General features: G+C 35.9%; 1 protein-coding gene across 1 annotated transcript in view; it reads left to right on the forward strand.

The window, feature by feature from the left end:
• The window catches only part of CAMKMT (calmodulin-lysine N-methyltransferase), a 217,507-nt gene that overhangs the window by 191,011 nt on the left and 11,054 nt on the right, over positions 1–15,442 (forward strand). Inside the window, exons 8-9 of the mRNA XM_017811780.1 lie at positions 2,253–2,327; positions 9,386–9,449. Of these exons, the coding sequence (XP_017667269.1) occupies positions 2,253–2,327; positions 9,386–9,449 (139 nt within the window). The remainder of the gene's footprint in view (positions 1–2,252; positions 2,328–9,385; positions 9,450–15,442) is intronic.

Genomic DNA, 15,442 nt, shown 5'->3' on the forward strand with positions numbered 1-15,442 from the left:
CCACAGGAATAAAGATTTTTCTGTACTTTTAGAAAATTTATGGCAAAGTTGATTTAAAAAATCTTGTGTGTAAATTTGTCACTGGCCTTTGCATAATTGTGATGTCTTCAGGAGAACCACTATACTGAAGCTAGAGACCAAAAGCAGCCCTGGTACTAGATCAGGGAAATGGAGAAGGATGTGTGGCCCTTTGCTCACTCCTTGTAACAGTACACATGCCAGTCATGTTACACCACTGCTCATGGTCCTAGCAACCTGTCAGTTCCATATTTTGCTCAGCACCATGGTTTATGAGCTTTTACCTACCCACACAAACTCTTCTTGCCTACAGTAGGTGTGCACAGAAAACTCTGTGTTTTGGATACTCAGCAGAAAACTGACAGTAACATAAGGGAGGGTTGGTGGGGGTTTTTTGTTTCTTTTTTTTTTTGCAGGAGGAGGCACCTATACTGCCTTCCAAACTGCATGTGTGAAGTATAGTAAATATATGGGTTAAAAAAATCATAATTCAAATCTCTATAGTGGTACTGATCAGATCTCTGTTTCTGTAGCAATGAGAACCAAAGGTGGCCTTTTAAGGCTCACAGTTCTTCTACCAATTTCCAGTTCTGCTTCAGGATTCTTAAAGTATTAGAGTGCGTGCTTTAAACCCACAAAACTTACCTTTACCTAATTTTCACCATTCTAACCTAAGTTTCCACGGAAACAGGGTTGAAAAAGCTGCTGGTAGCCAGCAGGCAGCCAGCAGCTGAGAGTGAGAACTCTCCTTTGTCACTTTCCACTACTGGATGCCTGCTGCGTGCCAGTGTGCAAAGCTACCTAGGCTTCTAAAATCTGGATTACTTTCAATTTGAGGGGGAAAAATTAAATTAATCTACTCTTTTCTGTCTTTGGATTGTCGCAGTAAATTCCAGGAGGGCAAATGGGCTAATGAGTCCTGATCTGTTCAGTTACATTGAGCCCCACATAACCAAAGCTTTGCCAACCAACTCGGCCTCTCCTTTCATAATTTCCATGTTTTAAAAGCATTCTGTCTCAATTTTTTTTGTCTGTGCATGTGTACATGCATATTGTGGTACCTTAATTCTCTGTATCTATTTCTCTACATATTTATGAACCTTTTTTGCATACAGTATAATCAATGTACAAAATTCCCTTTTTTTCCTGTATACTTAGGGAACATTTCTGAATGAACACATTATAAACTGATCCTCGGTTAAATATTAGGAGTAGGATGTGAATGGAGATGGCTTTTAACCAGAAGTAGATTATAGCTGCGGGAAGACTAAAGGGTCTATTTGGTCAAGACTCATACAAAACTGAGATAAGCATGCACAACCTGACAAGATCAGATTAGATCCTTCCCCCACGAGTGCTTTTCCCATAAATATTTATCTACTTTCTATTATAAATAACCAGGAAATGAAAAAGAAGGATAGATTCCTTTTTAAAAATAGCCTAGAAATAGAAATGCAGCTTCAAATCTTATGGGTAATGATATTTAAAGTATGCAGTACATTCCAATACTAGTTGCTATTTTTTAGATGGGAGTAAAGTACTGAAATTCTTTGTGGCAGCTACATAAATCAGCAGCATTTATCACCAAAAAAAGAACTTTGTACATATGTGAAATTTTGCCTACTACTGGGTACCTTAGAATTAAATAGCTTATCACCTATGAGAGAATAGGTGTTGGCAGAGTCAGCACTGCTGTATTTTTAAGCTTGCCTGAGGCAACATAGCTGGCATTGAAGTTAAGCTTGGCATTTTTTCACCCTGTCCCTCCTCACTTCAACCCAAGTGAATGCTCACTTCATCAATGAGAAACACAACTGACTTGCCTGCCAGATGCGACAGAGATCCATGAATTCACATCTATTCTGCAGATTTGTGTTTCATTCAGATTGTCAATACTTTGACTTCACTTGTTCGTGTGGTAGTGTTAAGGGGTAAAAATCTGAAGCTGGGCATGTGCCACTAATTCAGAAAGGCATATTTGTTGGTGATACACTCATCAGAACCTGTGTGGATTGCCTTTCTGCTATAATGAAAAATAACTCTTTAGCTTTGAGATTTAAAACCTTAAAAATGTACAGAATAAGATTTTTACATTCATCTTTGACGGTAACGAGTGTGCACTTTTTAAAACACTTCGGTGTCACATAAGAATAATATTAGTACTTTAAAAATCTCAAGATGAAAAATGTAAGTCCTTTTTTCTTTTTATTTTAAATCTTTTTTTTTTCCTCTAGCATTTTACGATGGGATAATGAGACAGATGTCTCTCAACTGGAAGGACATTTTGACATTGTTATGTGTGCTGACTGGTAAGTACATAAAAATCATAAAACTCATGTTAGAAAAATAGCTTTGCTGGAGTAATTGTACTGTGCTGCTTGCTGATGGCTAAGCAAAGTCAACAAATGAAGCACAAAGCCACCTTAACCTCAACAAATTAATATTCATCTCCATGTGACAGTTATAAGGTAGTCTTCTATCACACAGTAACTTCTACCACATTATTTCCCAAAGATTGATTTTGAGAAGCATTTCCATTTTCTGGAATTGCCTCTGTTTCATGCTTGACGTATCAGTAAATGGACGACTTAGGCAAATTGCAAATAATTATGGCTCAGTGAGGAACAGTCTGGAGAAAAGGGAGTTTATCAACACAAACAGCTCAATTAGCTTACTTCTTAGGAAAGATCTGACTATTGATATAAGGGGATATATTTTTTGCTCCCTGGAATGTCTTTCCAAGGAAAAAGAGATTTTCAAACCTTTTTCCCCACCACCACATTCTGTTCCTTAAATCAATTTGGCATCAATATTTGTAGATATAGGCTTTATGTTATTTACACAGGAATATGTTAATTATAAGATAATTTATAGTAAGGAAAATAAGAGTACTGCACTTAATTTATGAAAAGGTAGATACATGTTGCACTATGGTGGATTGTTTAATAATTTATGCAAATAGATTTGATTATTGACACAACCCTTTTCTGATACTGCATTTGCAGGATTGTGCTGTGCTATATTTGCTGTGTGCTAGCTTTAAAAATGGTACATTATTAATAATTTGTGTTATAAAAATGTAGACAGTGTAAAAAAAAGAGCTGTGCAAATTTTATTTTGGAGAGTAGATGTTTTTAAACAAATCTGTTTTCCCTTCATGGATATTTGCTCTTGACCCTTTAAAGGTCTACAACAAAAAAAGAGCTGTTTATGTTTTGTGACACGTAACTGTTGTGAGAGACCAAATTCTGAAAAAACGGTCTTGCTAGTACAGCTCAGTTCAGCAAATTTCTGTACCTTATTAAAAATAGTTAAAGGAAAAAGCAAAGAGAAGTATGAAGCTGTCTACTGTCTTTTTAAACAATGTTCTTTTTTAAGTGGCTTCTTATAAAATATTCCCCTAAAGCTTTTTTTTTCCCTTTCATATTTTTCAAACTCTTCTTATTTCAGAAAAGTTATTGGTTTTGTATAGCACTGGAGAAAGTGTATTTAGTGATCTTTTTGCCATTTTCTAATACCTATTTGTTGACAGAATGCAACAGTGCTTTGTTTCTCTTAGCATTTAATTTCTGAAAAGTTCTTTGTTCCCAAAAAGGACAGAGAAGGGTTTCTAACTAATCGCTGATAATGTGCCTCAGAGATGCATCATCTGATTAAAATAAGGAGCTAAACAACACCATATGATTTCAGCAAGTAATTTAGTAAATGCCTTCCTCACCAAATATTAGAATGGATACTCCAGGTTTCATTGCACAGATGAAGTTAATGCTGGACAGGATTAGATCAGATTAAGTATGAAAGTCAGATCAGAGTGCTGGCGGACATGAGCAGGAGGGCAGCAGTCTTCTCGGAGGCTTAGACAAGGCTCACATATGGATGTTCTCCAGATTATGTGGGTGAAGCAAGGTCTTGCCAAGAGATTTAGAGTTAAATTTGTTCTTCACACAAATATCAAAACAACCTGGCTGTGCCTTCTCTTGTATTCTTGATACTCACACCATGTCATCCTATTTGTGCTGGGAGTACAGCAGAGTGGAGCAAGACTTAAGTTGTTTTTTTCAGTAATATTCGTGCCTAATACTCCTCCCAGTCTGTTTGGAAATAGTGTAGTTTCTTTAGGAAACAAAGAATCAAACATGACAGGTAAAATACATAATGCATTTGCAATCCCTGCATTTTGTACATATATTTTGAAGCACTTAAGATGCAGGTAAGTGTATAAATATTTATAGATTTCTAAAAAATAAATAGAAATGTGCAGGTTCGCTTAAAGTATTTGGTTTTATTCACAAATTATCTGCATTTTCTTATTGCAGGTGCCCATATATATATAGTTTAATAAGCATGGAAATCCCTTCATTGTTTGTTTTTTCTTTTAGAAATCATTCTTTTAGTTATGGACACTAGGTTTTCTGGTACATGAAAAGGCTGGGGAAAGAAATGTTCCATGCTTTATCAAACTCAAATCATCTTTTCATTTTCATGTACTTCTCTTCCGAGATATAGAATCGGTTTGAGAACAGTTGGCAGGATTTTTGCTCTCTGAATTTTTTGGGCTGCCATTGAAGAGGAAAAAGAAAAATCCCTTTTCTTCTAGCTCCTCGGCTGAAACCTGAAGTATGCAGTGATAAAAACAGATAGAATAGATTGCATTTAGTTTAACACCATCATATAGCTCACTGTCAGTCAATAAAATCTGAGATTAGAACAGAGAACTAAAAAGCAAAAAATCGGAGTTCGAATATTAGGTACATGGATAAATTTTTATTGAAGTATTTCCAGCAAGGGTGATATTGTCTGATTCTCTGAATAGCTAACCAGTGGTACTGCTTGATCCCATTTACATGAAAACAAGCTCTATTCATAAACATATTCCAAATCCACATGGAGATTCAAGGAAAAATGTACATGATTACAGCAAGCAGGGATATGTTTATATTCATATATTTACAGTCAGACTTTCATAAACCTTGTGTGCAGGAGTGGAAAATAAGTTATTTCCCAGAACAAACAGTCTATTAGTTAACAGCTAAATTTAGTAGCTCAACTAGATTATAAAATAAATAAGAGGCAAACTGTGAAAGCTAGCCATTATTTAACCATTCAGGATTTTGACAATAAAAATAGTTTCATGGTTCAGCAGGTCCGAAATAATTTGTAAAATTGTAAAATGTCAACTATGAGATAAAAATAATAAGAAAAAAAATCTTGGTGAGGCTACACCTGGAAGGAGGATACAGCGAAAAAATACTGAAATAACAGAATCTTTAAAGCATATCCACCCATCTCATATTTTTGAGGGGGAATTTTAAGGCCAGGTGAGGGCTCCCAGAATTTTTGACTTTCATTTGACCTACACTTGTGGCTATAAAGTCATACAGGTGCTGGAATTGTGAGTATGAATAGAAGAGGCGAAATAACAGATGCCTCTATTGACAAGCCAAAACAAAGACTCTTCCACAGCTCTTGTGAGCCTCAAATTTCTGATTATTAAAATAGCGTAGGTACTTTCCTTTATTGAGAAAAAAATTTCTGAGATTTTTTAATCCGAAGAGAGAGTCAAAGCCAGTAGGACTGAGACAATAAAAAAATCTTTATCTTTTACTTTATTGTAAAACAAGTTTTCACAAATAATTTAATGTAGAGGTGGTATAAGGTTTATACCCCCGTATTGTTGGAAATGCATATTATTTATTATTTACTTACAATGATTCTATTCTTAAAGTTTGGCACATGCATAAGTGTTCACACGACAGAGGCCAGGGGGAGCTATCCCACATTACTTTCACTGCTGAGATTTTTGCTGAAGTCATGGGGAGTTATGTCTTCGCCAGGAATGTAGAACTGAACTGAAAGTATTCTTTAAATACCTTACAATACCTTATTTTGTCTCTGTTAGTTTATTGCCAGAATGCAGTAAGGCCTCTGTCCTTCTTCCATGTAAACTTATTATTCCTTTTAGGCCTGATTTCTTGCACACACTTTCAAGTGCATTGGAACCTGACCACATGGAAGTAAGGGTTTTTTTCAGTTTGTATCACCCATGTAGTTGAAGGTGAACAAAAGGATAAATGGCTCTACACATTAAGGACTACACATTTAATAGTGTCTGAAGTACACCTGTAAACCCAGGTCTTTTAACAATTGCAAAGCATGCAAAAAGAAAAATAAGTTCAGCATAAAACAGATATCACCATGAAGCAAACTGAGAATCTACTTGGGTTTTTTATTTCTTTCCTTGTGGCTTACTGTTACTTCTGTACAGTTTTGGTATAAACTTTCTTCTTTTTTTTGATGGTAATTTAAAATGTAAAAAAAAAAAAAAATAAGAGAGAAGAGAGGTGACAGGGTTGCCTGCCTGTTCATCAAGATTTTACAGGTTAAGAGCATTGCCTAAACAAAGACCAAATCATCAACGGTGTTCTCACCTCTCTACTGCTGTGATTCAAAACTTCCTTGCTGACCCAAGAAAACCTTGCTATTCCTGTCCTGAGCTACTGCTTTCACAGTGTCCTCACTACATAAACATGAGATATTACCACTAAAGTAATGGCAAGCTAAGCCAAATTTAAACTGAGGTGTGAGAACTGGGTGTGAATGGTTTGGAACAATACATTATCTAATTTTACTGAGTGGTTCACAGAATCACAGAATTGTTAGGGTTGGAAGTGACCTCTGGAGATCATCTAGTCCAATGCCCCTGCCAAGGCAGGGTCACTTAAAGCAGTTTACACAGGAACATGTGTGCTGTGAGCTTTGAAGGATGCTTTTGGGTGCATTTTCAGTAGGCTGTGGTAATAATTAGTCATACAAATTCTACTGGTAAGAGAAATTGCGTGACTAAATCCTGTGGGCCAAATCCTGTGCTGTTCCTGTCTGCAGCGTAGATTATCTAATAACTTCTTCAGGATTTTCCTCATTCAAAGCATCCCCTGACTCAGGTGGAGGATAGAGATGTTTCCTGGAGTCACTGCATTGCATTAACACTGCTTCCAGTCTTCTCTGCTCCTTCTGGTCAGAGTGCATGGCTCACAGAGCAACAGTTTGGAAATCACAGTATCAAACTGTTCGATTAAGTAGGTCGTGTCCCAGGGACAGGCCTTTTGGAGGGCAGGGACAACTTGGGGCAACTGTCTCAGGTTATCTAGGTTTCCTAAGGTAAGAGGGCTAAGAGTCTACCTCCCATACCACCAAAATGTCAGCTGGGGTTGGACAGAAAAGGTATTATTGAAGTTGTGTAATCTAGCAGGTCATGTAACCCTTTAGAGTTCTCACACACTCAGTTCACAGTTTTTGGTGGACAAAGGCCTGTAGTTCTCATTGTGAAGGAACAAGATTGGTAGCAGCAGTTGTGCCCCTATCTCATTGTAAGAAGAGAGAATGGTATTCAGGTCCATGAAAAAGAGATTTTAACACTGGTAAGCTGCCCCAAGATTGTGTTTCCACTACACTGCTTTCAATAATAAAAATAGTATAAATGCACTTTTCATTTGGAATGTACTTCCGTTTATACAGGATCCCAGGATGTCTTAAATGTGTGAGTACTTGTGATGATGTGGAAGAAAATTAATTACTTTTAGCTATTCTTTTGGGAGAGTAATCATGTATTCCACTTCTTCTGCAGGTGGTTAAGTTCCCAGTGAAGTAGTGTCTTAGGACATCTATCTGTATAGGGATCAACCTGAGGTGAATGTCATTAAAACACCCAAGAGACATCAGATATAAGAGCTGCTCTTTCAATGAATTAAATTTAACTCACATTTTTTCAATAAGCTTCTTCCTGTAAGATGAATCAAGGCTGAGGAGTAGCCATCATGCCAATTGCACAAGTTTAAATTTTCTTGTGAGCCAGGCTATCAGAGAAGCTGATAGCTAGTACTTCATATTCTTGAGAAGAAATTCAGAAGGTCATACTTCTCTATTAAATGTTCTTTAAGATGTGTGTGGATACCCATTCTACATATTTTCTCAACAATATGGGGTTCTGCCAGTTTTTACGGATGAAATTTGGTCACGTAAAGTTTTCTTATAGACTTGTTTGTTTGTTTATTCCCCAGTAGTAAAAATTCACAGCTCTTACACAGCTACTTGACTCTATGATATGTAATATTATATTCTCCTTGGTAGCTGTGGAGTGTCTAAATATCCACACATCATCTGTTCTGGATGAGAGGGCTGTTGTTGGCAGATTACTTTCTTTCTCTTCAGAGTTTCCACATATTCTTCATGTTCTTTTAGAATTTCTAACCTGGAAAAAAAAAATTACCTACATCTTTTCAGAAAAGAAGTTTGAGAATAAAGGGAAGGAGAGTATAGGGAAAAAACCTTAGAGAATGGACAAAATGCCATGTAGTGTTAAACTTGAACTTGATACAAGCTGGGAAGCAGTTTTATTACAGAGAAAATGTGGGGGAAGAAAAAAAGAAGAAGAAAAAAATCACATTATCTGTGGCCTGCTTGATAGAGTTTCTTATCTGAATCACCAATATAAATGCAGCCCACAGTAGTAAGGACTGAAAGGCATCAGTTGCTATCAGATGGTTGTTCACTAACCATTGTAAATGCACTCATCCACAGTAACTACATGTCCACAAATATCTAGTCAAGAGTGATTGGCACCCTGGTTGCCACTATTAGTATATACATTAAGGTACTGAGGGGCATGAAGAATGAATTATCCCCTCAAATCATGAGGTAATCACGCCAAAATAGGGCTGAGCGTGTTGGCAACATTGCATGGGAAAATTGACTCTGCTGCTATCCTTGCGGGACCCATGCTGGAGATGAAGGATTGCACTCTTGAGAGATGACAACTCTGTACAATCTGGGCCATTGTATTTGAACGGTGTTTGAGAGAGAGAGAGGGTAAGATCCTGTAAATCTTTATGGGGATAGATAGAGATAGATATATAAATATAACAAATATGCATAATAAGTAAGAATTAATGCCAAAACTGTGAAGGTAAAAGGAAAAAAAAATACCCTTAATAGTAACACCTGAAATACAATAGAAAACACTTTTAAAAACTTCCAGTCCCCTTGTATAAAAAACCATGTAAAATGCTAACTTTTTATATTGATCCTCATTTCTGATACAGTACTATTTTAATAGCTAGCATGTATGATCAGTGAATTTCAGCTATATAAAGAGCAGTTTCATGCTGTTAATTTAGCTTTGGTTTAGATTGTATTTCATTTTATGTATTTCTAATGTTAAAAGAGCCTGCACTGGATGGAAATATAAACCACAGTTTCTCTTTTACAGCATTGTGTAAACATATGTAATTAGCCTTGTACTTATCTGCATTAGTATCATTAGAATTGAAAACCCATTTTAATCTGGATTCTGTTCTCTTCTCAATGTCAGCCTGTTTCTGGACCGGTACAGAGCTAGCCTTGTTGATGCAATAAAGAGATTACTCCAACCCAGTGTAAGTATGTTTCTATTTTCTCCTGAACACTGGCTTCAGAATAATTAGTCTGTGCACAATGATTGAGAGAGTAATGGAATGGCAGGATTAATGTCATGTAATACTTTAATACTTATTATGTCCAACTTCAATTGAGTCTTCTAATCTATCAGATTCTTTCCTAATCATAAACTAGGAAACTTCTTATACTTGGCCTTCTGATAAGGAACACAGTGGGTAGTAAAATAAATGAAACCGCTTCAAAGATAGCGTCAGATTATTTTTATCAAAGCGTTTCTCAAGTATTTTCCTTTGATAATAATGTCTTCATATTAAAGTAAAATACAGTATTGAAAGTTTTTATGTTGGCTTCTGTCATTTTTAATCCCTTCAATTGTAACCTTTGTCATTGTGTATTTATTTATTCTGAAAGAATATTTTTTCTTTTCATTTATGTTTATTTAAATGAAAAAAACCCTTATACATATACTGTGGCTTAAAATATTTTTCCATTGAGTAAGCTCTGTGTTTACATGTTTTATACCCTAGAAAATAGCGAAATTGTGCTCTTCATAAAATGATTATATGTTCTACGAGTGTCACTCAGGAAATATTTTATTGATCTAAATCTGTTCGTTTGTTTAAATCAGAGAGACCTACAGGCAAAAAAAAATCTGGTATATGCACATATAAAATATATATATTTTATCTATAATCTCAAATCTCAAAAAAAATGGAAGACAGCAAAACGAGAAAAGGAGAAAACATGAAGTAATTGGTCTAAGTAGGAGTTTGAGACAGGAATTTTCTCCCTCATGGTTAACATCCAAATCTTCCAATAAAGTAAACTTTCCATTTCAAAACAAAAGTATTTCCTGCTAGCAATGCATTCTCCAAATTTTATTTAAAATTTGTATTGTACTTTTTGTACAAGAGATTTTCTCTGTAAAAGAAATAGAAGACCCAAACATGCAAAGGCTTAAGAAACTGAGTCATTTTAGTAATGTTAGTAATCCCATTCTTTGCTTAGAGTGATCAGGTTTCTATTCTCGGTTCTATCATAGACTTTCCTGAGTGACCTAAGGCAAGTTACTTAAGACTGAATTATTTTAATGAGCTGTGGGGCAAAGCTGCCAGGAAGACAGGAGACAGTAGCCACCCTGAGGAAAAGGTTACCCAGATATTTCTGTGAGTGGCAATAAGGAAAGGTTAAGCAGCTCCTGCCCAGAGTGACGCGTTCTGAATTTTATGATGTACCAATGTTTGTCCAAGTGCAATAATTTTTGGAACCACAGGTGATCTGGAACACAAAGTTGATCCCAGTTAAAAAAATACAAAAAGATTTTTTTTTCAGACCAGATCCATGTCAGAAACTGGTTCTTCAGGTATTCCCATAGGCAACTGTACTGGCTCCATGGAAGAACACCAGAGAAGAAAAGCATGAGTGGCAAGAAAAGTGTAGAAGAGATGCACTGGTAACTGTGACCTGGTTGGAGCCTCTGGCTGGAGTGGAAGAAGAGCTGTTAGTTGCTTTCTCTCCTGCTTATAGTTAAACATGGTCTGGTGCTCTGTAGTGCCAAAAACACATATACACATATGTCTGTATATGCATACACAGACACACATTCTTTAGCTGGGCTGATTAGCCAACCAGAGAATTTGATTTAAAAGGCAAGGTGGCCTGAATTTTAAGTAGTGTTGCCATCTAGGCAACAATCTAGATAATTTAGGAATTGTTAACCTGAATTTAAACTAAAACTGGCCTGACTTTTTAACTCCAGTCAGTTTATTCAAATTCATTACAAGCCTTTGTTTTTCAGGGCATATGAGCTACAGTCTGTATGAACATAGGTGGAGTAAAGGGAGATGGCTTTTTGTTGCCTGTCTTCCTAGTCTTGCTCGTTTCAGCACGTTGCAATTAATAGCATAGCCTGTATTAATAGCATAGCATTTATTTGCTGTGCATTTTAGGCCATGGTTTCTATTTCTTATCAGCAAAGCTAGCTTAAGAAATTCTTGCTCCTTGCAGGAATTTCTGTTGCAGAGTTTTGGACCACTATCCAAACTGTATTTTTAACTAAACTCAGTTGCCTAATCCACTTTATGAATGGCTATATGGATGGATATCCATTTATGGCATGGCCTTGCAAATTACTGTAATTCATAACTAAGAGGACAGCAAACTGTGGGGTAGAAGTTGGGAGTACAGGCACCTTAAATGAGCTCTTTTGTCCAAAAATTACATGTTCAACAGAGATGCCTTCAAGCATATGCTTTCGTGGTTTGAAAGACCCAAATAAAAGCGTATACTCATTTGAGATCCCAAAAGAAAATACAGTCACAAGTACAAAATAGTTATCAATTTTACTGTTCTTGTTAACCTGTATAAATCTAAGGATAACACCAGAGGACACTTTACTAAATGACACTTTACTTGGGCTTTTAAAGGAAAAATAAATTAATATTGAACTCATTTACCAGTTGCAATAATTAAGAATAGCTTATGGGCATTAGTTTATGCCCAAGCTAAGGCATAAACTTCTTCGATTAAGTTCACTCTTCTACATTAATTATTTTGTCTCAAATTTAGAAGTTGCATTTCCTTTTTGGTTTAGAAGAGTCTGGGGAAAATAATAACCAACAATACCATAGGAAAAAGTGGAGTAAACAGAAAATTACAGTTATCCTTGCAAAAATTTCTTGAAGAAATTCAGAACACATAATCTATTCTTACTGCTAGTTTAAAATTCATCTGTGGTATTTCCTTTTTCATTAAGGATGTTATTTGTGGCTATTAGAATCCTTATGGCACATCCTTCTGATGTGTTTTGGGTAACTTTTTGGTTGCCTTGGCACAGGACTGGTTATTTCAGTCATCTGATTCATAGTATTGACCCCATGGACAGTTGTATTGGCATAGGAAGACAGGACCAAAAATTCACAGAGGCAGAAATAAGCAGTTCACAGAGTTACTGAGGGCTGAAATTTCTATCTGAATTTGTCACAGAGGCAGTTGTCACCTGTAAACCAATTCAAAGAATTAGGCATAGAAATTCTACATCAAACAAATTTACCTTGAATGGCTGTATTTTATTTCTCTAAAGCTACTTGAATTGATATGCTAACATTTAGTTTTATTTTTTATATCATTAAAATATACTTTAAATTTCAATCTCAGAATAACCTTTTTTTTTTTGCATATTTCCCTGATTAAGAACAGTTTTTTGTCAAGGCTTTGATTCTTCTGAGGCCTATCCATTCAAAATCCCAGTGAAGTCAATGGGATGCTGTTGAGCTGTGATTAGTATCAGCAAGTAAGACTGCATTTAATGATGATGATGAGTAAACTTGGTCATAGTCACATCCAAAATATGAACGCTTGTCCCATTGTCTTATCATAGCATTTTACTGACCCTTCAAACTATTATAACTGACATTTTGCTCTGAATTTTGTTCCCAAATTTAATGGAAATATTTTCCCAGCTGAGGAAAGGCCATTTTGAACTTTAAACCTCATCCTTTAAACATTATCCCAGGAGATACTTTTGAATTAGAATTAAACTTGGGATAGTCAATGAAGAATAGAACCAGGACAGTGGTCTACTTTTTTCATTGTACAGTAACCAAGAAATGAAAAACACACATGAAATTCACATTTCTTTTATAATTGGAAATGTGAATGAAGCCCTACAACAGGTAGCAGAATCACAGAGATCAGGCAGTTGACAAAAAAGTTTTTTGACCCAGATTATTATAGACCAGAATTGAACACCAGTTTTGAGATTATTGTGGTATTAAACTTTAATCATGATTTCTTGTTTTTTATCAGTGAGGGCAAGAGCCTCAAGTATTTTAGATGCACACTAAAGTCAACAGATGAATGAGTTTTTACACTAAGGAGCGGGCCAAAAGTAACTGTGTAGTGATTTCCATAAAAGGCCATTCCCCTTTTTTGAAGTTATTTCTAGATTTTCTCTCTGGGTTTAAGAGATATTTCATATGGATATTTTGTACATTCTATTTTACTGTATTTCTCTTTCAAATTTAATTGGAAGTAGTCTACAGAGAACATGAGAAGGAATGACCACATGGACTGTTGACTCCAAATGTGAAGGTGTGCTGTTGTCTGAGCACTGCTTCCTCATCAGAACTGCTGGATCAGTGACCAGTGTAGAGTGTGCAGCCTCCTTTCATGAGGTTTAGTCATATCTGAGGTCCCCATGAATCATGTAGTCAGTAAGCCCTGGGGGAAGGACATGTGATCATTACAGTGATCAAAGGGATGAGGGACTCAGAGAAGTCTCATCCTTCTTATGCCAGGAAGAGTCTCTGCAGAACAACATTCTGGGGAGCGTGAGATGGCAGCAGGAGGAGGAGGTTTCTCAGCTGAAGGTTCCCTTTGCTGCCCGCTTCTGTTTGATGACATTAAAGCGTGCCAGGGATATGAGGGAACCGAATGTGAATTTCCTGTGTTTAATGTTTTTCATCCTGAGCTGAGCCTATATTCAGACCTAGCATTTACATAAGCAATTCCAGTGCCTTCAACAAGAGTTACACCCCTTTGCACCTCATATTTAGCCATAGAGTTAAAGTTACAGCTACATAAATGAACAGAAGTTGAGTTGCTTTAGATATTGCCATAAATCTCCTTTGTGCTTAAATTTCCCGTGAGAAAGATGAGGATAACAGTACTTCCCTATCTCACAGAGAGATGTTGTGAGAATAAATATAGTGCTGTGGTATTAATGGTTGGAATCTTTTAAGTACACATTGGTACGGTATGTATTGATGTAGCGTTTTTATTGCTGTTTCACTGTGCATTATTTTGGTGTACATATGCATGTGTGAGACACGGATTTGTTTCCTATTCTTCTCTCTAAGTATCTTTGTCAGCGTTGTAACTGTCCTGAATTCCTATTGAAATTCTCTGTACTGATCACCCTTTTCCTGTGGTATACAGATTATGTTTTCTCAAGCTAAATATACTTCTACAGCATCTAATCCTTTCATAACTTTTTTAGTTCCCTAAAAACATTTTTTGTCTTTTCAGTTGATTACAGCACCTCACAAATTAGTCTTAACTCTCATTAACATAAAAGTTAAATATAGGAACTCACAGTAAACTTTGTGGCTCCCCTCAGTGTGATATGCTGTTGGCTGATATTAACCTTTGTTTACAGCTCTTTAACCACTTTTCTTTCCATGTGACAGAACACAGAATTCAGCCAATTAGAATTAATTATTTTTGCAAATAAGATTTTGAGAGTTGCTCTATCAAGTAGGTTAGGTTTTGGGCAAGTACTTTTGCACAGGGTGTCTAAAATATATATGGGTTCGAGGTACAGTCATTTTTGTTTTCTTAAATACAGAAGGATGAACAAAAAATTAGGTAATGGACCATAATATGTTGCCTGGGCATCATAAATGGCCTGATCATCTTGCAAGAACCTGAATTAGTATTCAAGAACATTAATTCCTGCTTTAAATGCAATTTACCACTTTAAGGTCAAATTTAGTTGCACTGCTCAGGTACTTTAAAATATCTTTGAAAAATTAATGATCAGGTCTGATTTCCCTCCCATTTGCCTTATTTTATACTGTTGTAATTCCACTGACAGTGAATGGGAGGTAGTCTTCTATGTGTGAGAGAGAAAAAAGAAAATCATTATTTACAGTCTTTGTGTCGTCATGAGCTAACAAATGGATTTTTCATTGAGTGTATGTTTTGTATGCTTTTTCTGTTTTGTTTTGGTAATCCACAGACATCATTATTATATGAAAAGAGGCAGTTGGGAGTTTTCTAAAGGAAATATTTATTTATTACTTTCTAGATTGCATTTGTTTAATCACAGAAATCTTGCATATTTTGAACAATTACTTGTTACTATATTTTAGTATTTTACCAAGAGAACAATTGACTTTTCCGGCTTAAGCATATTAAAAGCTTAGTCAGGTGTATGTTATATCTGGTTCCCTTCCAGTTTTAAAAATGTATAAGTTCTCTTTTTAATGTT

The sequence above is a fragment of the Lepidothrix coronata genome, unplaced genomic scaffold, assembly GCF_001604755.1.
Source record: "Lepidothrix coronata isolate B3197 unplaced genomic scaffold, Lepidothrix_coronata-1.0 Scaffold33, whole genome shotgun sequence".
Lineage (NCBI taxonomy): Eukaryota > Metazoa > Chordata > Aves > Passeriformes > Pipridae > Lepidothrix > Lepidothrix coronata.